We start from the raw sequence: 27,406 nt of genomic DNA on the forward strand, positions 1-27,406 counted from the left end.
AAGATGCCATGATCTTAGTTGTCTGAATGTTGAGCTTAAGCCAACCATTTCACTCTCCTCTTTCACTTTCATCAAGAGGCTTTTTAGTTCCTTTTCACTTTCTGCCATAAGGGTGGCATCATCTTCATATCTGGGGTTATTGATATTTCTCCTGGCAATCTTGATTCCAGCTAGTGCTTCTTCCAGCCCAGCATTTCTCATGACGTACTCTGCATCATGAGATGCATCATACGTTAAATAAGCAGGGTGACAATATACAGCCTTGACGTACTCCTTTTCCTATTTGGAACCAGTCTGTTGTTCCATGTCCAGTTCTAACTGTTGCTTCCTGACCTGCATATAGGTTTCTCAAGAGGCAGGTCAGGTGGTCTGGTATTCCCATCTCTTTCAGAATTTTCCACAGTTTAGTGTGATCCACACAGTCAAAGGCTTTGGCATAGTCAATAAAGCAGAAATAGATGTTTTTCTGGAACTCTCTTGCTTTTTTGATGATCCAGCGGATGTTGGCAATTTGATCTCTGGTTCCTCTGCCTTTTCTAAGACCAGCTTGAACATTTGGAAGTTCACGGTTCATGTATTGCTGAAGCCTGGCTTGGAGAATTTTGAGTATTACTTTACTAGCGTGTGAGATGAGCGCAATTGTGCGGTAGTTTGAGCATTCTTTGGCATTGCCTTTCTTTGGGATTGGAATGAAAACTGACCTTTTCCAGTCCTGTGGCCACTGCTGAGTTTTCCAAATTTGCTAACATATTGAGTGCAGCACTTTCACAGCATCGTCTTTCAGGATTTCAAATAGCTCAACTGGAATTCCATCACCTCCACTAGCTTTGTTCGTAGTGATGCTTTCTAAGGCCCACTTGACTTCACATTCCAGGATGTCTGGCTCTAGGTGAGTGATCACACCATCATGATTATCTGGGTCGTGAAGATCTTTTTTTGTACAGTTCTTCTGTGTATTCTTGCCACCTCTTCTTGATATCTTCTGCTTCTGTGAGGTCTATACCATTTCTGTCCTTTATCAAGCCATCTTTGCATGAAATGTTTCCTTGGTATCTCTAATTTTCTTGAAGAGATCTCTAGTCTTTCCCGTTCTGTTGTTTTCCTCTATTTCTTTGCATTGATCGCTGAGGAAGGCTTTCTTATCTCTCCTTGCTATTCTTTGAAAGTGCAAATTAAAACATACCATTTTCCATTACACATCTGTTACAATAGTCAAAATCAGGAACACTAACAACATCAAATGCTGGTGAGGATGTGGAGGATTAGGAACTCTCAGACATTGTTGGTGGAAACGCAAAACGGTATAGTCATTTTAGAAGATAGCTTGATGATTCTGTAACAAAACTAAGCATATTCTTACCATATGATCCAGCAGTTGCACTCCTTGGCAATTGTACTATGAAAGGAACTAAAAACTTTTACCCACACAAAATCCTGCAGATGAAAGTTTTTAACAGTTCCATTCATCATGGCCCAGACTTGGAAGCAAACAAGATGTCCTTCAGCAGGTAAATAAATTGTGGTACATCCAACAATAGAATATAACGCAGAGCTAGAAATAAATGAGCTATCAAGCCCTGTAAGGAATCTGAAACTCATATTACTGAGTGAAAGAAGCCAAACTGAGAAGACTCCATATTATATGATTTCAATTATTTGACATTCTGGAAAGGGCAAAACTGTAGAGACAGTAAAAATGATCAATAGTCATTGGGGGTGGCAGTTGAGGGGGAGAGATGAATATGTGGAGTGCAGAGGATTTTTAGGACAGTGAAAATACTCTGTATGGTATTATAACCATAGATATATAGTTATTAGTTATTTGTCTAAACCCACTGTATAACAAATACCAAGAGTGAATCCTTAGCTAAATTATGGATTCTGGGTGACTATGATGTGTCAATGTAGGTTCATACTTGGCAAAAAAAAAATTTTTTTTTCCCATTCTGGTGAGTGATGTCGATAAAAGGGGAGGGCTATGCATATTTGGGGGACAAGGAGTATATGCAAATCTCTGTACATTTATCTTTTTTTTTGGCAAGAAGTAGATTTATTAATATAGTATTCTTGTAGGAGATGCAAGCATGAAGGCAAAGGAGCTCTGCTCCAAGGACTAAGTAGAGTACAATTTTATAGCCAAGGAAAGGGAGAGGGGCAAAGACCACCTTCTTCGAGTAGACATGAGACTTTCTGTACATTTATCTTAATTTTGTTGTAAGCCCAAAACTGCTCTCAAAAAATAAAGTCTTAAAAAAAAAAAAGTGGAAGGAGCATTGCACGTAGACTATGAGGGGGTAAATGGAGACTGGTAGTTCCTGGCCCTGATAACCAGCCCCTTGACCGTGTACACAGGGAACGTAAGGGTGCCTCTGGACGCAGCTTCTGTGGTTGCAGAGGCTGACCAAGCTGCGGGAGGAGGAAGTGCCAGAGAGACACAAGGAGACTTCTCACCTGTGAACATGTTATTTAGGCCACAGATGCTAGGAAAATGCCAGGTATTGAGGAGTGCCTCAGGTAAGTTACAGAGTACAGGTGGATAACACAGCCTCCTCTTACCCTTCCTCAGGGGCGCTCACAGTCAAATGAGCAAGACTGGGGACAGCAGAACAGGGGGTCACAGAAGCCAGCTCTGATGTCAGACTGCCCAGCTCTGACTCACCAGCCTCCATAATTTGCAGATTATTTGGGAAAATTCCTTAATTATTCAGGTCAGTGTCCTTATCAGAATGGGGATAATATGACCATTGTTGTGAGACAAGCAAAATAAAATAGCATGCTTATTCCTTCTAATAATTCTTGTCTCCCTTATTATCGTTGTTCAGTTGCTCAGTTGTGTCTGACTCTTTGTGATCCCATGAACTGCAGCACTCCAGGCCTCCCCATCTTTCACCACCTCCTGGAGCTTGCCCAAACTCATGTCCACTGAGTTGGTGATACCATCCATCTCGTCCTCTGTCATCCCCTTCTCCTGCTACCTTCAATCTTTCCCAGCATCAGAGTCTTTTCTAATGAGTTGGCTCTTTGCATTAGGTGGCCGAAGTATTGGAGCTTCAGCTTCAGCATCAGTCCTTCCAATGAATAAACCCTTATTATACAGATACCATTTTGCTCTTGGATAAGCAGTTTACCTTCCTTGCTATCAACCTTAACCTTTATCTCCTGATACCTAGAACTTGTGCTCCTTAGAGACCTCTTCAGAGGTCTTCCAGGTAGTTAAGTGGGAGACAGGGAGAGATGCAGGGGAAAGTTATTCAATCCCAGGGTCTGGATTTTACCTTTGCAGGAGGGAGGGACAGAAAACATTTGTTAAGCTCTTACCATGTCCCAAATTGTGCTAAGTAGGCTGAATACACATGCTTTCTCACTCTAGTAGTATTTTTATCTTCATTTTAATTTAGATTAAGCCTCAATGTACAGATACATTCAGATCACATTTTCAGTAAGTGGCAGAATCAGTATTTCAGAATTCAGCCCTTTTCCTTAGGTTACAGTAAGCTTGGATTTCTCACAGTATGGACTAATTTATTTATTCACTATTCTTTTGATGAATACTTAATAAGGCCTTTAATAAAGGGTACTGGTTGCTCTCAGTAATGCTCTCTTCTTCCTTATTTATCGATTCTTAGTTTTTAGATTAGCACATGACTGTTAAGAAAAACCTTCAACCTCCCTTGCAGAGGGAAGGCTGCCATTCAGGCATGGCTTTTTGCAGGACAGTGGAAGCCTCAGGGTTAGCTGATGGTGGGGGCCATCAAGACTATTTGACTAAGTCCTGTTGCTTTGATTCTATACTTGCCCAGCAACTGATTATCATGTTACTTGAGAGAGAGAGAGAGAGATGTGAGAGAATCTATGATGTTTTACTACAGCAGCCAGCTGTCCCCGTTCTCTCTCAATTGACTCTGCCAGAATTAATTTTTAAAAACATAGTTGCTTTGGGACTTCCCTGGTGGTCTAGTGGTTAGGACTGCAAGCTTCCACTGAAGGGGGCATGGGTTCCATCCCTCGGTGAGGGCTATTTCAAATGGAAAGCTTTGCTTCTTTCAACAAAAAGGTTGTTTTGCTTCTTTTAAAATTATTTTTGTTTTATAATTTGAGTTGCTATGAAAAGTGAAAGCTCACTCATTCAGGAAATAGGAGCATGAAATATTAAAAGTGTCATATTCTTTTTTTTCTTTGTGGCTAGGGCAAATCTAATGACTGACCTTAATACTGACACACATCCAAGACCCAGACTCGTTAAGAAAGAGTTTACTTGAAAGGTGCAAGGCAGTCAGACTGAAAAACTCGTTTGCCGCACATAAGAACTTAAAAAAAAAATTGCTAGAGTTACCAGTTTACATAGCCTGCTCATGGTAGACAAGGGGCAACTTTCTCATATGATTATCATATTCACAAAGGTTGTAAAATATCATTACATACAGCAAGGCAAATATTAGAGACAAAATTGAGGGAAATCCAAGGAAATATTTCAAGGCGTTATTATTTGGGGAATCAAAGCAAGTCAGGATGATCTTGCATTTTCTGTACTACCTACTGTGAAATACGGTCACACTGGAAGCAGGCAAAGCCGAAGACCCTACCTTAACACAGCTGTCAATACTCTAGACTAGTTGTGCCCTGAAAAGCAGGGCACAGCGTATCTGACCTTCTGCGCATGCTCTGTCCCGGCTCCAGGGAGCGGGGCGAGAGCGCGCGAGGACTTGTGGGAAAGTGTAGGAAGGCGGGGCCGGGCGTGAGTTGCTGCCGGCTGGACGCAGTGGAAGTGGGGTTGGTAACGGCCTGGTGAGGTGAGCCGGCTCTGCGGTTATCCCGGGCTGCAGTAGCGAGGAGGCTTTTGGGGTCGCCCGGCGGGAGGAGGGGGTGCTGCCATGGTCCCGCGTGAGGCGGAGAGGGCGAGGGCGAGGGCGTGCGCGGGGGCGCGGCGCGGCGGTGTCTAGGTAGCGGCGCACCGGGGAGCGCGTTTCGGGAGGGGCTGGCCCGGAGCTATCTGGGCCTGGACGGTCAGCTTTACTGTCGGTCCCTCGATTCCTGCTGCTCTGGGCGTTCGGCGATTTGCGGTGGTCCAGGATCGCGGATCCATTCTCCCGAGAAGACCTGTGTGGGGCCCGCCCCACTTAGTCGTGGGTGTGCAGTGCTCGGCCGCATATTGAGTATGAACGTGATACCCTCAGGCGCTGGAAGTTTCTGGTTGCCAGCCTGGACGCAGGTTCCGTGGGAGCGGAAAGATGATGGGTAAAATGAAACAGGTTTCTACCTCCCTTGTATCTCAGTGGCTTGCTGCGGTTTTATTTATGTTTTTGAGCACCTCGCCAAAGCATTGTACTAGTTTTGTTTTTTAATGAGATATATGTGACCAAACGTGTGCACTGCCTGAAAAAAGCTTAAATTTAGTTTCTGAGGCAAGGCTAAGGGGTCAGAAGACCTATCTGCGGTTGCAAACATGTTTTAGGAGAATCCCTTTTCTAATCTTTATCTCTCTTCCAGCCTAACTTTCCCTCACCTCCCCATATTTGGGGACCTTGCCCATCATTCATCTACTTTCCTGTATCTTCTTTAACTTTGTTTTTCAGTTCCTCTGCCCTCCATACTCGTGAAGAATTTTAGGTTATCAAAGATGAAGTACTAATCCCCATATAATCTCATTTATTCAGCTCATTTTACTTTTATACTTAAAAAATGGCCTATTTGAACTCTAAACAATATTTAAATGACTAAATACAATGTACTTTATTTCCCACATATGATCTCTATGGCCTTCTTGAACTCATGGGAATTCTCTTCTGTGACAGTAACTCCAGGTTTTCCTTCCAGCTCTCTAGATGCCACTGCCTGATTTTTAGTGTTGGCATTTCTTCCTCTATTTGTTCCCTAGATATTAATGTTCTGCAGATCTCTTCTCTTCCTTCCCCCTCCACTGTCACAGTAATTTAACGTGTCCAAATCTCATGATTGTAGCTTCTGCCATTATGCTAGTGACACCCGAATTTACATTTCTAGGCCTCTATAACTACTTACTGTGTCCTGACATCTCATAAGAACTCAAAATCAATTTATGCCAAACTGAAAAAATCTATTTTTACACTTGTTCTGCCATCCTGAAACCTCTTTTCCTTTTGAAATTATGATTCCTGACTCAAAATGGTACTACTAATCTTACCAGGCTCCCAAACCAGAAATCTAAGACTTTGCATCCTTCTCTGCTCCCCAGCTGGAGAAGGAAATGGCAACCCATTCCAGTATTCCTGCCTGGAGAATCCCAGGGACAGAGGAGCCTAATGGGCTGCCGTCTGTGGGGTCACACAGGGTCGGACATGACTGAAGCAACTTAGCAGCAGCTGCTCCCCAACTTCTCAGTCTAATGAATTATCATGTCCCTTTTAGTTTACCACCGTAATGTTTCCCGTGGCTTTCAGATCATTGGTCACCTCTCATGGCCTGGCATTTCACGATCTGTCCCATCCTCCTTCTTAGCCTTCTCTTCCATCCTTCTCCCGCCTAGTCCCTCATTCTGCCTGCCCACTCCTCCACATTAATCACTTGACTGGCCCCTTTTGAAACATGGGTAAATTGCAGCAGCTCTGGTGACTCTTTCCTTAAACCTACCACCCTACCATCTGATTCATACCTGTCCTCTGTGGTCAGTTCTGTAGCATCTGTACATACCTCTGACAGTGGTTCTCAACCAGGGGTTTTTATGCTTCCCAGGGGACATTTGACAATGTCTGAAGACATTTTTGATTGTCATAGTCCAGAGGGAAAGGAGTAATACTGGCATCTAGCTAGTAGAGGCTGGGGATGCTGCCAACCATCCTACAATTGCACAGGACAGCTGACCTACAACAAAGAATTATCTGGCCCAAAACATCAGTGATCCCAAGGTTGAGAAGTCCTGCCAAGTATAATATTTTGTTACTCAGTACTTTGATTATTTTCTTCTCCACTAGAGAAGGGACCTTGTCTTGTTTTTGCATCCCTAAATCTTTTTTTTTTATTTTTATTTCCTTTCATCCCTTGAGAATTTGCATTCCCAAGAGACTCCCATTGCTGTTTTTTTTTTTTTAATATTTTTATTTTTTGTTTTTTAACTTTACAATATTGTATTGGTTTTGCCATATATCAAAATGAATCCACCACATGTATACATGCGTTCCCCATCCTGAACCCTCCACCTTCCTCCCTCACCGTACCATCCCTCTGGGTCGTCCCAGTGCACCGGCCCCAAGCATCTAGTATTGTGCATCGAATCTGGACTGGCGACTCGTTTCATATATGATATTATACATGTTTCAATGCCATTCTCCCAAATCATCCCACCCTCTCCCTCTCCCACAGAGTCCAAAAGACTGTTCTATACATCAGTGTCTCTTTTGCTGTCTCGTATACAGGGTTATTGTTACCATCTTTCTAAATTCCATATATATGCGTTAGTATACTGTATTGGTGGTTTTTTTTCTGGCTTACTTCACTCTGTATAATAGGCTCCAGTTTCATCCACCTCATTAGAACTGATTCAAATGTATTCTTTTTAATGGCTGAGTGATACTCCATTGTGTATATGTACCACAGGTTTCTTATCCATTCATCTGCTGATGGACATCTGGGTTGCTTCCATGTCCTGGCTATTATAAACAGTGCTGCGATGAACATTGGGGTACACGTGTCTCTTTCCCTTCTGGTTTCCTCAGTGTGTATGCCCAGCAGTGGGATTGCTGGATCATAAGGCAGTTCTATTTCCAGTTTTTTAAGGAATCTCCACACTGTTCTCCATAGTGGCTGTACTAGTTTGCATTCCCACCAACAGTGTAAGAGGGTTCCCTTTTCTCCACACCCTCTCCAGCATTTATTGCTTGTAGACTTTTGGATTGCAGCCATTCTGACTGGTGTGAAATGGTACCTCATAGTGGTTTTGATTTGCATTTCTCTGATAATGAGTGATGTTGAGCATCTTTTCATATGTTTGTTAGCCATCTGTATGTCTTCTTTGGAGAATTGTCTGTTTAGTTCTTTGGCCCATTTTTTGATTGGGTCATATATTTTTCTGGAATTGAGCTGTAGGAGTTGCTTGTATATTTTTCTTGAGAAAGAAAAATGGAACTGAGGAATCCACCTGCTTGACTTCAGGCTCTACTACAAAGCCACAGTCATCAAGACAGTATGGTACTGGCACAAAGACAGAAATATAGATTAATGGAACAAAATAGAAAGCCCAGAGATAAGTCCATGCACATATGGACACCTTATCTTTGACAAAGGAGGCAAGAATATACAATGGATTTAAGGCAATCTCTTTAACAAGTGGTGCTGGGAAAACTGGTCAACCACTTGTAAAAGAATGAAACTAGAACACTTTCTAACACCATACACAAAAATAAACTCAAATTGGATTAAAGGTCTAAACGTAAGACCAGAAACTATAAAACTCCTAGAGGAGAACATAGGCAAAACACTCTTCGACATACATCACAGCAGGATCCTCTATGATCCACCTCCCAGAATACTGGAAATAAAAGCAAAAATAAACAAATGGGACCTAATAAAACTTAAAAGCTTCTGCACAACAAAAGAAACTATAAGCAAGGTGAAAAGACAGCCTTCAGAATGGGAGAAAATAATAGCAAATGAAGCAACTGACAAACAACTAATCTCAAAAATATACATCCCTAAATCTTAATACAGGGCTTATTACATAGCCAAAGTTCAGTAAATGTTGAAAGGAAAAGGAGTAAAGGAGGTAATTGGCTAAATGTATAAACTGTAGAGATATGCAGCCAATCTGCTACCATAGGCTATTTGCTAATTTCAGTAATTTCCTCCATATTGCCTTTCATTCATATTGCATGGATGCCCAAAGTTTTCTGTTTTACATTTGATTATTCAGCAAACATTGATTGACTCATTTAAAACATAATATACTGATATTTTCTTCTGCATCATTTTAAGTTCCTTTCTTTACATGTATCTTGGCCATTTATAAAGAGGTAAAAATCATTAATTAGCTAGGTTTCAAAAAAAACTAAACCAAATAATTCTGTTTAATTCTTATCAGGGATTGGTCGGTCAAAACTCTGCACGCCGTAATGGCTTCAACAAGTAAAGCAATTGAATTACAACTGCAAGTGAAACAAAATGCAGAAGAGTTACAAGACTTTATGAGGGATTTAGAAAACTGGGAGAAAGATATTAAACAAAAGGATATGGAACTTAGAAGACAGAATGGTGTTCCTGAAGAGGTAAATTTCTTAACTGAATTCCTACTTTAGCATCCAGGGAAACTCTTCATTTATTTATTTTAAAGTAAATCACAGCCTTTAAAATGTTTTGTGGAAATGCTAATTAAAGAGATTTACTTTCTGCCAACATTTTGAAAAATTCTACTTTTAAAAGTCTTTGTAATAATTGTATTAACTATCAATAGGACATTTTTAAGGCTTAGTCCATAGGAAGACCATGTGATAATTCTTAAGGTAAATGAATAGCATCATAAAATAGGCTTGTATATATATCATATGTAATTATATACTTAATGATATATTAACATACAGTATTGCCCTAAACACAGAGAATACCTAGACTCAACCAGTTTTCTTAAGACAGTGCATTGAGATGTGGACAGCTTTTTCATACTGTTGGTAATGTGGAGGCAGTTTGGTGCCATTGTACTGTTGCTAAATCATTGTATTAAGGCTGAAGGTCAAGCAGTTTTTGAATTTTGAATTTAGGATTGCAAATTAAGTGTATAATTAAAATTTCTGGGTAATATTTTTCTTATGACTGAACAGTGTTCAGTATTTGTCAAAGGATGAATTAAAATTTTCAGGCATAGGTTTATCATTAGAAATGAATGAATTGGTATTTCTAACCACTTGAAAACTAAACTAAAATTACTTTTACTTGAAAATATCCTTCAGTGAGAGTTTTAAACATCACTAGTTACACAGGAAAGTAACAGAGCTGTCTCAAAATGTGTTGTTTTCCCTCCCTAGAATTTACCTCCTATTCGAAATGGGAATTTTAGGAAAAAGAAGAAAGGCAAAGTTAAAGAGTCATCTAAAAAAACCAAAGATGAAAACGCAAAAAACAGGATAAAATCTTATGATTATGAGGCATGGGCAAAACTTGATGTGGTAAGTTAATCTGATTATGTGCTTCTTAGTCTTTGAGTAAAATTTTCTTGGAGTTAGTTGAGAGTCATGGATTAAATGAAGAACAATGTAAAGTTCTTAGGACCTGTGTCTTTATCTTATAGACTATTTTGTGTGGAATAAAAACTTAAGTACATAGCTCTTCAATTAACTTTTCTTTCCTCCTATGGCCCTCTTTCAGTGAATAATGGCTAAAACAGCTGGATTCTTTTCTTCCTATTTTTTCTTTTTTTTGCATGGATAGTATGTGGAAGGGGCTTCCCTGGTGGTTCAGTGATAAAGAGTCCACCTACAGTTCAGGGGACGCGAGTTTGATCCCTGGGTCAGGAGGATCCCCTGGAGAAGGAAATGCAGCCCACTCCAGTACTCCTGCCTGGGAAATCCCATGGACAGAAGAGCCTGGAGGGCTACCCATTCATGGGGTTGCAAAAGAATTGGACACAATTTAGCAACTAAAAACCAACAAGAGTACATAGAGGTCTAGTGAACTCTTCACCCTGTTTCCTCTAATGGTTACATCTTATTTAACTATGTATTTTAGTCCCTCAGTTTTGTCCAACTCTTTGTGCCCCCCGTGGATTATAGCCCTCCGAGCTCCTCTGTACATGGAATTCTCCAGGCAAGAATACTGGAATGGGTTGCCATTTCCTTCTCCAGGGGATCTTCCCGACCTAGGGATCGAACCTGGGTCTCCTGCATTACTGGCAGATTCTTTACCATCTGAGCCACCAGGAGAGCTCTGTTTACCTATAGTCCAGTATCAAAACCAGGAAATTGACATTGGTACAATGTGTGTATAGTTCTGTGGCATTTTATGACCTATGGATTTGGGTAACCACCATTGCATCACCAGAAAGATCTCTTTTGTGCTATCCATTCATAGTTGCACCCACCTCCTTCCTCCTCACCATCTCTAACCCCTAAACAGCTAGAATTCTGAGACGGTAACAATATAAGAAAAGAAAGACTCTACCAGCATCTTTTTTTTTTTTTTAGTAGGCTGAAGGACCTGTTGAATAATGGTTGAGAATGCCTTTGTGTGTGGCCTTAGGTTAGGGCTGCGTGACAATAAAAGTAGGGCCTTCTTAATCTCAGGAAGGTAGGCTTCACCTTGCTAGACTGGTGTTTTGCATGCTTCTGGTCTCGGGCACATGAGACACAGTGTAGTTGGAGAAATGTTTGCCATCAGTACTATGCCTCTGTCATAGTTTATATATGCATTAGCATTAGAAGATGCTGCCATAGGGTTTCCAAATAGGGAACCATTCATTTTTTGTAACTTTACCCCTTCTTGTGTAGCCTTATCCTTTTCATAAATTGGTATGTGCTTATAATGCCCTTTCCTAAAAGGCACAGTGTCAGATGATTTCTTAGAGAGGTGGTTTTCTACAGTCATTTACTCATTCAACAGTTATTGATTGAACTCCTGCTTTGTGTGGCCAGTACACTCATGATTGAACTACACTGTTTGACATTGTCATTTTATTGTATCTGTAAAAGATACAGTTGTTTACTTACCACTCCTGCTAGTTCAGATGTGAGCAGTGGCCTTGGCGTTCTGCTGCCGTTAGTTTTCTACACGTGTCAGTGTAGGGGGGTTGACAGTCTTGGCTTTCATATTGATAGGCTGGTGGTATTTCTATTCTTATTTTTTTCTTTTTTTTGGTGCTATTTCTAGAATCTTTATGCTAAAACCCATAGTTGCATTTCAGTCCATCTTTTTGTTTTGGTTTGGTTATTTTATTGTTTTTCAAATTTTTTTGGCTGTGCTGTGCGACAAGCAGGATCTCAGTTCCCTGACCCCAGCAGTGGAAGCGTGGAGTCACTGGACTGCCAGGAAAGTCACTCAGTCCCATCTTTTAATATTCATTTATTTAATGAAAATAAGCATAGGCTTTATTTCATTTTAAAATTTATCAACAGTTTTTTTTCTTACATAAATTACTTAGAATAGTAATAACTTGTAAAAGACAAAGGATTTTATTTATATAATAAAGTTTTTGTTTATATGAGCTTTAATGAACTCTTTAATTCTTACTGGTTTAAAACTTCTTACTCAGGCATTCCCTGGTGGACTGGGATTCTGAGCTTCCACTGCTGTGGCCCAGGTTCAATTCCTGCTGGGGAACTGAGTTTCTGCAAGCCACATGGCATGGCAAAAAAAAAAATCTTACTAAAAATCATTCTTTTATTATATATGGTGACGCTAGTGGTAAAGAACCTGCCTGCCAGTGCAGGAAACATGAGACATGGGTTCTGTCTCTGGGTCGGGAAGATCCCCTGGAGGAGGGCATGGCAACACACTCCAGTATTCTTGCCTGGAGAATCCCCGTCAACCGAGAGGCCAGGTGGGCTGCAATCTATGAGGTTGCAAAGAGTTGGACACAACTAAAGCAACTGAGCCTGCATGCATGCATACTAAAAAAAATAGTTTAAAAAAATACTGATGCAATCCATTAAATGATTTATTACCATGAAAGGAATGTCTCAGTCAAAAGAGATTGGAAATTGCTGGACGAGCATGTTGTGTATTTTCTTTGATAGTCAGCTATATTTCAGAGTACATTGATAAACAGTATAACATAGTTATTGAGAGCTCCTTGGAGGAGGCAGATGGCTTGGGTTCAGATCCTCATCTGGCCACTTCCTAGCTGAGTGACCTTGAGTGAGTTTGCTAACTTTTATTTCTCAATTTCTTCAAGTGAAAAACATGGATAATTATATATATATATATATATATATATATATATAAATAAATATATAATTATATCTACCCTTCTAGGTTGCTATGAGAATCAGGAGTTAATTGTACTCTGCAAGCAGTTTTTGTTGTTTTAAAAGTCAGAAAGAAAAAAGGGTTTTAGATAAAACCCTTTCCCTGCTTTTGGATGCCATTACATAGACTTGGGTTAATTGCAAACTTCTCTTATGTAAAACAATAATAGTTCACTGCTAACAGTTTGTGATTTAGGGTTGGTTTGTAGACTTAGTTTACCTTATATGAGTTCAAAGTCAGATTATGTAAGTGGTTTGGATCTTGGTTTTCTAAATAAGAATATCCTTTTCTCTGAATTAACTCCTAATAATGAGGGGTTATTTGGATTATTTTTGTAGGCCTTTAAGTCCTTAGGTTGTAAAAACTTAAGTTCTGTTGAATGTTCTTTTTTGGGGGGGCAGGATATCTTTTTTTTTAATGGTCATGTAATTATGACACTGTTCCCCTACTTTTGATTTCAGGATAGTATTCTTGATGAACTTGACAAAGAAGAGAGTACCCATGATTCTGTGTCTCAAGAATCCGAGTCAGAAGAAGATGGGATTCATGTAGATTCACAAAAGGCTCTTGCTCTAAAAGAAAAGGTACTCTTTAGGTTAGCTGTTGGTTCCTTCAGGTAGGCAGGATTTGTAGAAAATCATGTGGCCCCCAAGATTTCTACAGTGTAATTTAGTGGGTGTTCAAGTTGTTTTTGGCCATATCCCTATCAGGAGGCAGTATAGCATAGTGGTTAGGAGTGTGTGCTCTGAAACCAGATTATCTAGGTTCAAGTCCTGTGACAAGGTCTTTTAAATTCCCTGTATATATTCAGTCTTTTTAGCTGTAAAGTAAGATTAATATTATTACTAAACCTCAGTGGGTTGTTGTTATTAAATGAATTATTATATGTAAAGTACTTGGAGTGTACAGAGAGTTGTTCCAGGGCTTTAAGTAGTAGACTAAAGTACTAATCAGATCAGTGTGTGATTCTTGACATGGGTATTGTATCCCACAACTCCATGTCACAGACCATCTTTGGTTGCATTTTGGAACATTTGATATCTCCCTGAGAAATGTCTCTTTATTGTTAAACTGGCTGTATTGCTTTTTAAAGAGGTGGCACTCTTCAGATTAAAATTTGTCTTGATGCCTTTCTTTTGTTGCATTTCTGTGGGTTATTGTGAGTAAAAAGTATTTAATGCTAGATATTTTACTCATTTTTCTGCCAGGGCTGTTGGATTGGGCCCAAACTGTGACCATTAGCTTTGATTACATGGCTAATGAGATAGGAAGAGACGAATAATGAAAGAATGTAGGTCTGGAATTCTATGTCAGTGTGCATCTGACTTGTATGCTTTTACAGGGCAATAAATACTTCAAACAAGGAAAATACGATGAAGCAATTGAGTGCTACACCAAAGGCATGGATGCTGATCCATATAATCCGGTGTTGCCAACAAACAGAGCATCAGCTTACTTCAGACTGAAAAAGTAAGGCGTTTCCATAATGTGTGTGAATATTTTATGTGCATATGGAGACTGGTTTTTTTTTTTTTTAATCTTTCTTAATGAAATGTGTGGGAATGCTTGAGAAAATTTTCTATTTCTTTTCAACTATAAATTCTTATTCACTCCCTTTTAGTGAATTCTTTAACTTAAGCCATTTTAAACATTCAGGTGCTCAAACCATGCTCCTTGTAGTTCACTTTATTGAGGTGTTCCTCCTATAAAAATTGAGTAAGATGCCCTTTCCCTAATTTACAGAAGAAAAAAAGTTAGGTGGGTAAAAATTCTTTATAAATTAATTTTCCTTCATTATTTTGAAAAATTATGTATTTACTATTTAATACAGATAACTTTTATTATGGTAAGCTTAAAATGTATTCCAACATTTAAGTCATACTAATCCTTAAAATACATACTTAGTGTTGAAGAACATAAATGTATATGGTCTTAATCCTAAGCAGAGAAATGACCTAGCATAAAAATATTTAAAAAACCAAATACTGTCAAGGAGGATGTTCTTACTGTTTTAATTACTATTTGGAAATATAAATTATATTGGTGTCTGAATTTTTACTACTTTTAATAACATTTTAAAATCTTTGAAACTTACGTTATTAATATCCTGAAAAATTAGGGGATATTTACCTTTTATAATATTTGATAGCTACAGTATGTGTAAATGATGAAGAATAATTTTAAATAAATCTGCATGAAGATGCTTCCAAGCTTAAGAATCAGACATTATTTTTCAAAGCTACCTTTGATATTCTTTTCCATATCCTGACCCTTGTCCCTCCCAGCTAACTACTGTCTTGAGTTGTATATCATTCTTTTGATTAAAAAAAATTTATTATATATGTGTATATCTCTAATACATTGTATAACATTGCTTTATTTTTGAGCTTTAAAAGTATATCATTGGATATGGTTTTCTGTGGCTTGCCTATTTATTTGAATACTATATTTCATATTTCAATTCATCTCATAACATTTGTTCATGTTTTGCATATATCAATAGCTGTAGATCTCTCATTTTCACTGTTGAATGCATATGCAGTTCCTTGTTAGGAATATACCATCATGTATCCATTCTCTAATTGCTGGATTGCTGGTTGGTTCCTTTATTCCTCACCTTCCTTGTCTTCTTTCTTTTCCTGCCTTCCACCCTCCTTCCCTTAATTATTTAACAACAGTGATACTGTGAGCACTTCTGTACATGTTTCTTGGTGCTAGATCTTAGGATGTGCACATGTTCAACTTTTAATGATGGTGACCAGTTGTTACAATGATAGTTGTACATGCTTACATTCCCATTAGCAGTGTATAAGAATACACGTTACATATCCTTACCAACGCTGGTATAATGGGGTTTCTGAATTGTTTTCAATCTAGGGGTGTAAAGTGGTAATTCATTGTGGCCTTAATTTGCATTTCCCCAGTTTCTCATGTGGTTGAACATCTTCTTATGTGTTTATTCACCACTTATCTTTTTTATTTTCCTGTGATATGTTTGTTTTGTCTTTGGTCCTTTTTTTTGTTAGGCTGTTTTTCTGTTGATTTTTAAGCATTCTTTTTTTGGGGATACTAATTCTTTAGTGTTTATAATATTTATCTTCTCTCAGTTTGTAGCTGATCTTTTTTTAAATGAAGAAACAGAAATTCTTATTTTAATGTGTTTCATTTATTAATTTTTATAAAATGTTGGCACTTTGAAAAGTATGATTTGTGAAAATAGTCCCCTTCTTTGAGTTCGTAACAATCTCCTCTATTTTCTCCTAAAAGTTATGTTTTACTTTTCACGCTTAAGTCTCTTTGTGTATGCTGAAGGTACAAGTCCAGTTTCATATCCTGATTGTTTCAGCCCTATTTATTGAATATCCTTGCTTTCCACATGGATCTGCAATTCTACCATTGTCATATGTCAAGTTTGCATGGATCTGTTTCTCATTTCTTTCTTCTCTTCATTGATCTGTTGCCCTTTACTAATAGCCATTCCATACTATTTTTAATTTTTATAGCATTATAGTAAATCTTGGTATTTGGTATAGGGCCTTATTATTCTTTAGGAATGTTGGGTATTCTTGGACTTTTACCAATCAGTATAAATTTTAGAATCATCCTGTCCGATTCCTTGAAAAATTTTGATTACAATTGCATTGGACTTACAGATCAGTTTGGAGAGAATTATATTGTTGTATTTTTGTGTCTTTTAGATGAATGAAATTGCTGTAGTTTTCTTTCATGTCTTTGAAGACAACCTCATAATTTTCTGCATCTGGATCTTGTACATCTTTTGTTAGATTTATTAGTTTATTTTTGTTGTTGATATTTAGTAGAGTAACCACTTTGCTTAACTTTCTTTATTTTTAACAGTCTGTCTAGCTTGTTTTGAATTTTCTTGGTAGACCATTATATCATCTGAGAATGTCAGTTTTATTCCTTCCTTTCCAGTCTTTTTAGTTCTGTTTCTTTCTTATGGAACTTCATTGGTCAGGACCTCTAGTAGAGTACTGAGTAAAAGCAGTGGTAGTGGGCATTCTTTTCTTTGCTTTAAAGAAACTGCTTACATCAGAAATTACTGATTTTACTAGCTTAACTAAAAGAAGATGGTAGCACAGGGAACTCTGCATAGTACTCTGTAATGGCCTCTGTGGGAAAAGAATCTAAAAAAGAGTGGAGATAAATAGGTATACACACACACGTATACATATATGTATAGCTGATTCACTTTGTTGTATGCCTAAGACTAACACAATACTATAAATCTACTACAATAAAAATTAAAAAGAAAATAGAAAAAAAAAAGAAACATGCCTTCAAATGAGAAATAAATCCCCTTTTCAGAGATTTCAGAAACAAATTTTTTGAAGTTTTTAACAGATGATTTTTATTAACTTCACTTTATTTTTTTTTTTTTTAAATTGCAGATTTGCTGTTGCTGAGTCTGATTGTAACTTAGCAATTGCCTTGAATAGAAGTTATACAAAGGCTTATGCAAGACGAGGTGCAGCTCGATTTGCTTTGCAAAAATTAGAGGATGCCAAAAAAGGTATTAATGTTTTCCAGGTCATCATTATCTAAAAAGTTATTTAATAGTTTAACTGATTCTATACAAAGAATACTAGATAATCACAGTTACTATCTTCAGAGATCTTTCTATATTGAATAAAACTGGTTTTTGCCATTTAAAAGGTATTTTGATATTTTGGGAAAAGACCTTGTTATTTGCCACTGATTAAACTTTGGTTCATATTCTCATTCAACCATGAGTTCACTCTGTTACCAGGGGAAAGTTATGTATCTTCTCTGATTTTCAGTTTCTTATATGTGAGACAGATTAAAATATCTTGTTGGCTTTTGTGAGGCTAGAGGTAATGCATGAACCTAACACATTTTTATTTATTTTAAAATTTTAATCCTTTTATTATTTCATAAAATAGGCTTGTGTAGTATAAATCAGAAAATCGGAATGAAGTTTATGTCTGAAAGATTGTGCTCCTTTGTTTTATGAGATGTAACTTATGATAGCAAGTGTTCTTCCTGAGGCTCAAAGAAGGAGGTGATCTGACACAAGGATTAAGGGTTTTATCTGTGCTGGGAGAACGGAGGAAATCCAGTGGAATAATGTCAGTATTTCTTAGTTCCTCTTAATTTAAACTGTCCCCTGTAAGCAAATGACTGATCTTTTATACAGGTTTTTGAATACCATCTATCTTTTTTTGATTGTTGTTGGTTACATTGAGTCTTTGTTGCTGTGCGCAGGCTTTCTGTAGTTGTGGCTCGTCGGGGCGACTCGTCATTGTGACTTTTCTTGTTGTGGAGCCCAGGCTCTAGGGTGTGTGGGTTTCAGTGGTTGGGGCTCACGAGCTCAGTCCTTGTGACTTGTGGGCTGTAGAGCATGGGTACAATAGTTGTGGTGCACAGGCTTAGTTGCTCTGAGACATGTGGAATCTTCCTGGACCAGAGATGGAACGCATGGCCCCTGCATCGGCAGGCAGATTCTTATTCCACTGTACCACCAGGAAAGTCCCATATATCTTTTTTTTTAAATTATATTTTTAATTGAAAGATAATTGCTTTACAGAATTTTGTTATTTTCTGTCAAACCTCAACGTGAATCAGCCGTAGGTACCATATATCTTTTAAATATTCTGTTATCTTCTGTTTTACTCAGATTATGAAAAAGTATTAGAACTGGAACCAAATAACTTTGAAGCTACAAATGAACTCAGGAAAATTAATCAGGTAAACTGCAGTTATTTAAATTAAGTGTGTTACTTATTACCTTTATTTGACAAAGTAAATGTTTTTTTATAGACTTGTAGTATGTAATATAGACATTTTTCTACCGGGGTCCAGCCCCGGTTGGATCCAGGGATTCCCTCGGGATGACGGCATCAGCGATTTAAAGGGATAGCGTCAGTGGAGAGAATCAGAGGCCTAATTATAATTGATTTACGTGAGAAATCAATATAACCTGTGACACCAGGTTTGCACTGACCACGGAGGCCGCAGGTGCTCTTTCAAATCGTGGAAGGTCCCACACTTGGGCACCTTCTCGAGTGGGTCTCAGATGCCCAGGCAAGTAAGTGGTCTCAGCGGACCCCCACGCTCCAATTATTTTGGCCTGAAGAAAGAGTAGAGACAAAAGGAGAGAAAAGGAGACGAGAAAGAATGACACGGGGAGACTGAGCTTAGTGAGCAGGGTCCATAGCTTTATCTTCAGCAGGGGCTTTTATACCCCAAGTAGCACATAGAAGATAATAGGGGATGCAAAGTCATGCAAGGTCAGCAGACCTTAATCATTATCGAAACCAGGCTTTTCTTCTGCAGACTATCAGATACAAAGGCTTTAGGTGATTTACATCATCTTCCGGTCAGGAGACCTGCTAACATTTTTCTCTGATAAGAATTAGTCAACCAGAAAAACTTATTTTCTCCAGAGGTGATTTTTCTTAGAGTTTAGTACCACTCCCCGAAGCACTAGACAAGAGTTGCATTCCTATAGGGCAAGAGTGTCGTGGGGGTAATTAAGGGAGGAATTTATTAGCTTAAGGGTCTAAGGTTATTGTTAACATTAAAGCTTCTACATATATATATATATATATATATATCAACTATATTAATCGATACACTCCCAGGAACACAGTGGGTGAAAAATATGGAAACTTGGCAGCAAGCAGTAGCTCAACAAAGAATTCCTCTATTCTATTTTAACAATTTCTAACTCCCCGAGAGGCTCTGCATTGTTAGAATAACTAAGTCTCCTTGTGCCTCATATGGTTGGGAGGCCGTAAACAATCACGTGCGTAGCTGTAAGAGTCCGGAAATCTGTTAGGCAGGTTAGAAAGCTTTTTGAGGGAATTACAATTGGAACACACCTTGTTATACCGTGGAGACTTATTAACTAGAACTTTAAGTTGCTTTTCTTACAGAGAAAAGTGGTCGGGGATAGCCCCTCGTGACTGTCAGAGGAGTTGGTGAAAGTCATGAAGCAGTAAAACAGACAGGCTCAGGTTTTGGGGTAGACACTCAGGCAAACCTAGAGGGGCACCCCTCGAGTTCTGGCTCACCTTGCCCACCAGAACTCTCCCACATGACCTTGTCATGGGTGGGGATTCCCGTGCTGGCTCCCGGCATTTTTCTAATTTTAATTCTTTGTACTAGAGAGTTTTTTTAACTAAACACATTGTAAGCTAGAGGTGGTATAATGGTATTTAAAGATTCTTAATTGTTACCTTAAAAAGCTGTCTTATTTAGAACCACTGCTGCTTTATTTTATCCAGATGACAGAATTATTTTTCTTTATCCCACTAATTTTTTAATTTGGCTTGTGCTTTGTTTTTGTGCTAAACTTTCACATATTTCTTTGATTTTTGTAGTTTTAAAGTTGCTCCATCTTTATGGTTTATACAGGGAAAATAATACTAAATTTTTAAAAGTAAGAAAATAGATATTATTTAACTGTAAAATTTGCTGTCAATAGTATGTATTCCTTTTACTTTACTTTTGCATCACATAATTATTTTGCCGTCTGTTGAAAGTAGCAGTGATTGAGGAAAGTCTGCCTTTTAAATACTACCATTACATGTTGCATATAAAATCTCTTGGTAAATACCATCAACTTGACTCTAATTGTGAACTGTATTGTATATTTTTGTGTTTTATCCTAGATGGTCAGATAATGACTATGAATAGTAAATTTGAGAGATTTGGTGATGTGGTCTCAATTACCTTCTTTATTTTTAAAAATTGTTCCTAGAACAGTGTAGAAATTCAAAAGAATCTTTGTTGAATAAATAAATGAACAGCTCTTTAGTGAATATTACTTACTTTAATTGGAATAAGATGTACATTAAATTTATTTGCTTTTTAATTTTGTTAGTAGAAAGATTTTGAATTGGAGTAAATATTTTAATTATTTGAAGTGTGGCAGGAATTCTAATATGAATAGTTTGTTATTTTAAAGTCAAACATGTATGTGTCTTCCATTATTTGTTTTATTTAAGCTGACTGCTCTGTCTTCTAGGCTCTGACTTCCAAAGAAGACTCATATCCAGGGGAAACTGATACAATGGTTAAGTCAGATGAAGGAGAGAAAAAACAAATTGAAGAGCAACAGAATAAACAACAGGCTGTCTCGGAAAAAGATCGGGTAATCCAGGATTCTAACATTAATATGTTTTCCTGAGTTTACTCTTAGTTTTTTGTGTATCAGTTAAGGTTCTGTCTTTGTTAATATTATATTAAAATACTCCTTCAATAGAAACTGAAAACTAAATATACTAAAACTTCTGGAGCCTACTAATTAAAACAGTAATTGATGACTTAATACATAATTATAAAAAAAATTATAAGTTTAGGAAACAAATTATTTTTGAGCATTTTGACATATATTTACATATAGATGGTTATAAATTAACATAGAAATAAATTACAGTGCTTCCTTGGTGGCTCAGTGGTAAAGAATCCACCTGCCAGTATAGGAGACATGCGTTCGATCCCTAGTCTTAGAAGATCCCACATGCCATGCGGCAACCAAGCCCAGTACCACAACGACTGAGCCTGTGCTCTAGAGCCCAGGAACCTCAGCTACTAAAGCCTGTGTGTTCTAGAGCCCGTGCTCCTCAAGAAGAGAAGCCACTGCAGTGAGAAGCCCAACCACTGCAATGAAGAGTAGCCCACCACTCATTGCAACTAGAGAAAGTCCACGAGCAGCAATGAAGACCCAGCACAGCCAGAAATAAATAATAAAATTAGTAAAAAAAGAAATAAAACTGATTCTTATTCATTAAATCACACTGAACTATTTTTTCTCCCCTTTTTGGCCTCACCATGGGGCACATAAAATTTTAATTCTCTGACCAGGGATTGAACCCACGCCCCCAGCAATGAAAGTATGGCGTCTTAACCGCTGGACTGCCAGGAATGTCACACAGTGAACTATTTCTGATCAAAATTTCTTTAGACTTAATTTAACATACTATAGGCTTTCATGGACCTATAGAGGATTCCTAATAAAAATTTATGGAATGATTATTGATTGTGATATGTCTGACTCTGATTATAAATAAATGTTAAAATGAAATCTAGTACACCTTCCAATACAATTCGATTTATTCTCTGTTTAGGCATATTAATGTTACTGAATAGTGAGCTGTACAGTCTGGTACTCTGTTCTTTCACACAAATCATTTGGATTATGAAATTCTTTTGTACAGATTCTATTTTTTTTTGATTGTGCCTCGCAGCTTGGGAGATCTTAATTCCCCAACCAGGGATCAAACCAGTGCCCTCAGCAGTGAGAGTGTGGAGTCCTAACAACTGGACCACAGGGAATTCCCTGCACAGATTCTGATATAATTAAAGAGTACAGTATTTGGTCCTGTATTTATTAAAATGTGTTTTTCATTTAAACTTCATCTAATCTTTAATTGGTAAAATAATGGTTAGTGCTGCAAGATAATATAGTAGCATACGTTTTTTTTGGTACTGAAATGAGAAGAACACCATTAAAAAAAACAACCCAAACTAACAGATTCTAAAACATCTCATGGGTTTTTAGCAATTAAAAAGGTTTAATTACTGATATAATAATGATTGGTATACTAGCAGTGTTGCTAAAAATTTGAATTCAACTAATTTTTTTTTTTAAATTCTTCTCCATACTTCTTTCTGAAATGATAGGGAAATGCATTTTTCAAAGAGGGGAAATATGAAAGAGCAATCGAATGCTATACTCGAGGGATAGCAGCAGATGGCGCTAATGCCCTTCTTCCAGCTAACAGAGCAATGGCCTATCTGAAGATTCAGAAGTAAGTTTTGATTACCTTTAATTCTTAGCAGGATGAAAATGAAATTTACTGTAAAATGGTATATTATCTAAATAATTAAATTAAAACTCACTCTTAAACATTAAGTGAGAGAGGGTGTGTGTGTCATAGTACATATTTAGTAAATGTTGTTTAGTTGCTTAGTCATGTCTGACTCTTTGCGACCCCATGGACTGTAGCTTGCCAGGCTCCTCTGTCCACAGGATTTTCCAGGCAAGAATCCTAGAGTGAGTTGCCATTTCTTCTCCAGGGAACTTTCTGACCCAGGGATCGAACCTGCATCTCTTGTATTTAGCAGACGGATTCTTTACCACTGTGCCACTAGCTCTAAAGTACTTACCCAGTTTTGGTCTGGCATTACACAGTTTAACACTTCTTTAATTGCTTTATGCTATTCTGAATTAGTGATTTAAAAATTATTTTTAATCTCAGAACCCTTTGGGCAGAATCTTATCTGGAAGCATATGCATATATAACAAAAGAGAATTGCTGTCGTTGAAACTGCTGATTGATTACATACAGAACTAAAACTTGGTCCTGTGATACTAACCACATATTTCTGGATGCACTCAAGGGCTCCATGTTGGACAATCAGCAGAATACTATATCTGATGATAGAAACTACGTCTTTGTTGTAATACTACACACTGCTGCTGCTGCTAAGTCACCTCAGTCATGTCCGATTCTGTGCGACCCCATAGACGGCAGCCCAGCAGGCTCCCCCGTCCCTGGGATTCTCCAGGCAAGAACACCAGAGTGGGTTGCCATTTCCTTCTCCAATGCATGAAAGTGAAAAGTGAAAGGGAAGTCGCTCAGTCGTGTCCAACTTTTCGCGACCCCATGGACTGCAGCCTACCAGGCTCCTCCATCCATGGGATTTTCCAGGCAAGAGTACTGGAGTGGGGTGCCATTGCCTTCTCCAATACTACACACTAGTTATAGAATTAAAAATTCCTATAAATATTATAAGTAGAGATTCTAAACTTACTGGTGCCACAGACCGCTTTGGCTGCATGGTGCACTTTTCTCAAGATAATATTTAAATGTGTAGTTATACATTTAGGATTACAAAGGAAACCAACTATATTGAAATAGAGTTTTAAAAATATTAAGATTTGTGACGTTAGTTCAGTCACTCAGTCGTGTCCGACTCTTTGTCACCCCATGGACTGTAGCACGCCAGGCTTCACCAACTCACGGAGCTTGCTCAGACTCATTTCCATTGAGTTGGTGATGCCATTCAACCATCTTATCCTCTGTCGTCCCCTTCTCCTGCCTTCAGTCTTTCCTAGCATCGGGTCTTTTCCACTGAGTCAGTTCTTTGCATGAGGTGGCCAGAGTATTAGAGCTTCAGCTTCAGCATCAGTCCTTTCAATGAATATTCAGGACTAATTTCCTTTAAGAGCTTCCCTCATAGCTCAGTCAGTGAAGAATCTACCTGCAATGCAGGAGAGCAGGGTTCGATTCCTGGGTCGAGAAGATTCCCTGGAAAAGGAAATGGCAACCACTCCAGAATTCTTACCTGGAGAATCCCATGGATAGAGGAGCCTGACAGGCTACAGTCCATGGGGTCACAAGAGTCGGACACAACTTAGTGACTAAACCACCACCAATTTCCTTTAGGATTGACTGGTTTGATCTCCTTGCAGTCCAAGGGACTCTCAAGAGTCTTCTCCAATATCACAGTTCAGAAGCATCAATTCTTCAGGGTTCAGCCCTGTTTATGTGAGAGTTGGACCCAACTCTTACATCCATACATGACTACCGGAAAAAAGATAGCTTTGACTAGATGGACCTTTGTTGGCAAAGTAATGTCTCAGCTTTTTATTATGCTGTCTAGGTTGGTCATAGCTATTCTTCCAAGGAGCAAGTGTCTTTTAATTTCATGGCTGCAGTCACCATCTGCAGTGATTTTGGAGCCCAAGAAAATAAGTCTGTCACTGTTTCCATTGTTTCCCCATCTGTTTGCCATGACATGATGGGACCGGATGCCATGATCTTTGTTTTTTGAATGTTGAGCTTTAAGCCAGCCTTTTTACTCTCCTATTTCACCTTCATCAAGAGGCTCTTTAGTTCCTCATCGCTTTCTGCCATAAGAGTAGTGTCATCTGCATATCTGAGGTTATTGATACTTCTCCCTGCAATCTTGATTCCAGCTTGTGCTTCATCAAAATTTGTGATATAATGGTATGTATACTTTTAAAGATTAACACGCTACAGAGGCTTCCCTGGTGGCTCAGTAGTAAAGAATCCGCCTGCCAATGCAGGAGACACAGGTTCACTCCTTGATCCGAAAAGATGCCACATGCTGCAGAGCAACTAAGCCCGTTGCCACAACTGTTGAGCCTGTGCTCTCGAGCCTGGGAGCCGCAACTACTGAAGCCCATTTGCTCCCTAGAACCTGTGTTCAGCAACAAGAGAAGCCACCGCAATGAGAAGCCAGCTCATTGCAACTAAAGAGTAACCCCCGTTCACCGCAACTAGAGAAAAGCCTCACAGCAATGGAGACTCAGCACAGATATAAATAAATAAATAAAATTATTAAAAAGAAATTAAACACAATACAAAATGAGAAACTGCGTTTAAAATACAGGCAAGTTATAGAGAGGGTCATACTGAGTGAAGTAAGTCAGATAGAGAAGGAGAAATATAATAATAACATCCCTTATATGTGGAATCTAAAAAGAAATTATACAAATGAACTTATTTACAAAACAGAGAGAGACTTACAGATTTAGAAAATGAATCTGTTGTTGCCAGGGGGAGGGGATAGTGAAAGGTTGCTGTTGAATCACACAAAGACAACGAGATTCTTGGCCCCGGCCCCCAGAGGAGAAGAATTCAATCTGGGGCCAGAGATGAGGCTTGATCGCTCAGAGCTTTTGTGTAATAAAGTTTTATTAAAGTATAAAGGAGATAGAGAAAGCTTCTGACATAGGAATCAGAAGGGGGCAGAAGGAGTACCCCTCTGCTAGTCTTCAGCTGGATGTTATATAGTCACTAGCAGTCTGTTAATGAAAGAAAGGAATGTTTTAAAACTCAGAATGGCACCAGGCCCCTCACCCATAAGATGTATTTTGGGATAATCTTGGCACCAAATGGTTCATCCTGGGCCATAAAATGATTAACTTGAATCTTGAAGAAGGGCAGATCACCATACAAGTAGTTTCATTTACATAGATTAGGGGAACAATATCTGAGTAAAACATACTGGTTTGTCAAGTAGGTTCTGAGCCATGAGGCAGAACCGACTTGAAGACAGTTTGGGGTAAATGCATAGTATATTAGCATAGCTTAAGATAAACATTTCCGTAAGAAAAATGCATTGGTTATCTGTAGGTTTGAGAATAGTTAACTTCAGGTAAAGCCAGGTGTCATTATGGCAGGGCAGTATTTGAAGAGAAACCTCCTTTTAAATTTGTATACAGAAGGAAAAAATATCGCTAGTTTGTTTCCTCCTGCCACTTAAGAGAGAGAAAAATGTCTGACACTTGCAGGCTATTTCCTCGGTTTGGAGACCCCTGGCCTTCCTGCCTGTTACCCTCCCAGTAGTTAGGGAGTTTGGGAAGGTCATGTACACACTACCATATTTAAAATGGATAACCAACAAAGACCTACTGTACAGCACATGGAACTCTCCTCAGTGTTGGTGCCAGCCTGGATGGGAGCGGGGTTTGGGGGAGAGGGGTTACATGTGTATGTATGACTGAGTCCTGTTGCTGTTCGCCTGAAACTACTGTAGCATTGTTAATTGGCTGTACCCCAGTACAAAATAAAAACTTAACAAAAGTTTCCAAACCTAAAATAAATATAAGCAAGTTAAAGTTAAAAAATTTTTAAAGACATGATATTGTGAAAGTTTGAATAAAGCCGCTAGAATTTGGGGATGTTCATTGACACGTCTTCTACGTATTGATCAACCAGTAAATGTGTCTTACTTTCTGGGAATGCCCAGAAAGCAGCACAGATGATTACATTACCAGTGTGGTAATGGTGGCTCATGGTAAAGAATTTGCCAGTGCGAGGAGACAAAGGAGACGTGGCTTTGATCCCTGGGTCAGGAAGATCTCCTGGAGGAAGAAATGGCAACACACTCCATACATACGGCTTCACTCTTTGGTGTCTAAGTGACTGGTAGGGACAGAGTTGCCTGCTGGTTGGCCAGCTGTGTCATAGGAGCATTTACAAACAGGTACTGTGATCACGTGCAAACAAACATCAGGTTAAATTACCCCGTTATTTCCGAAATAGTTGTGCTAACTCAAAGATATCTGTGACAAATGTGGTGTGATATGAAAATATCTGATTTTTTTTGTTTTATTTTTCTCTTTCTACATTATTTTTATTTTTTTTTCTAATTTTATTTTTAAACTTTACATAATTGTATTAGTTTTGCAAAATATCAAAATGAATCCATCACAGGTATACATGTGTTCCCCATCCCGAACCCTCCTCCCTCCTCCCTCCCCCTCCTCCCTCCTCCCTCCCCATACCATCCCTCTGGGCCATCCCAGCGCACCAGCCCCAAGCATCCAGCATCGTGCATCGAACCTGGACTGGCAACTCGTTTCCTACATGATATTTTACATGTTTCAATGCCATTCTCCCAAATCTTCCCACCCTCTCCCTCTCCCACAGAGTCCATAAGACTGTTCTATACATCAGTG

The 27,406-nt window shown here is 38.6% G+C and overlaps 1 protein-coding gene across 3 annotated transcripts in view; it reads left to right on the forward strand.

The window, feature by feature from the left end:
* Window positions 1–4,703: 4,703 nt before the first annotated feature.
* Window positions 4,704–27,406, forward strand: part of RPAP3 (RNA polymerase II associated protein 3) — a 38,151-nt gene continuing 15,448 nt past the window's right edge. Inside the window, exons 1-9 of one of the 3 annotated variants that reach the window (XM_070789218.1) lie at window positions 4,704–4,790; window positions 9,050–9,233; window positions 9,987–10,127; window positions 13,383–13,505; window positions 14,264–14,391; window positions 17,334–17,455; window positions 18,581–18,651; window positions 20,936–21,061; window positions 22,594–22,721. In XM_070789218.1, coding sequence (XP_070645319.1) covers window positions 9,081–9,233; window positions 9,987–10,127; window positions 13,383–13,505; window positions 14,264–14,391; window positions 17,334–17,455; window positions 18,581–18,651; window positions 20,936–21,061; window positions 22,594–22,721 — 992 coding nt within the window. In that variant the 5' untranslated portion in view covers window positions 4,704–4,790; window positions 9,050–9,080. Of the gene's footprint in view, window positions 4,791–5,090; window positions 5,236–9,049; window positions 9,234–9,986; window positions 10,128–13,382; window positions 13,506–14,263; window positions 14,392–17,333; window positions 17,456–18,580; window positions 18,652–20,935; window positions 21,062–22,593; window positions 22,722–27,406 lie in introns of those variants that run through there. The other 2 variants (XM_070789219.1, XM_070789217.1) reach the window with 2 other exon arrangements.

The sequence above is a fragment of the Bos indicus genome, chromosome 5 (assembly GCF_029378745.1).
Source record: "Bos indicus isolate NIAB-ARS_2022 breed Sahiwal x Tharparkar chromosome 5, NIAB-ARS_B.indTharparkar_mat_pri_1.0, whole genome shotgun sequence".
NCBI lineage: Eukaryota > Metazoa > Chordata > Mammalia > Artiodactyla > Bovidae > Bos > Bos indicus.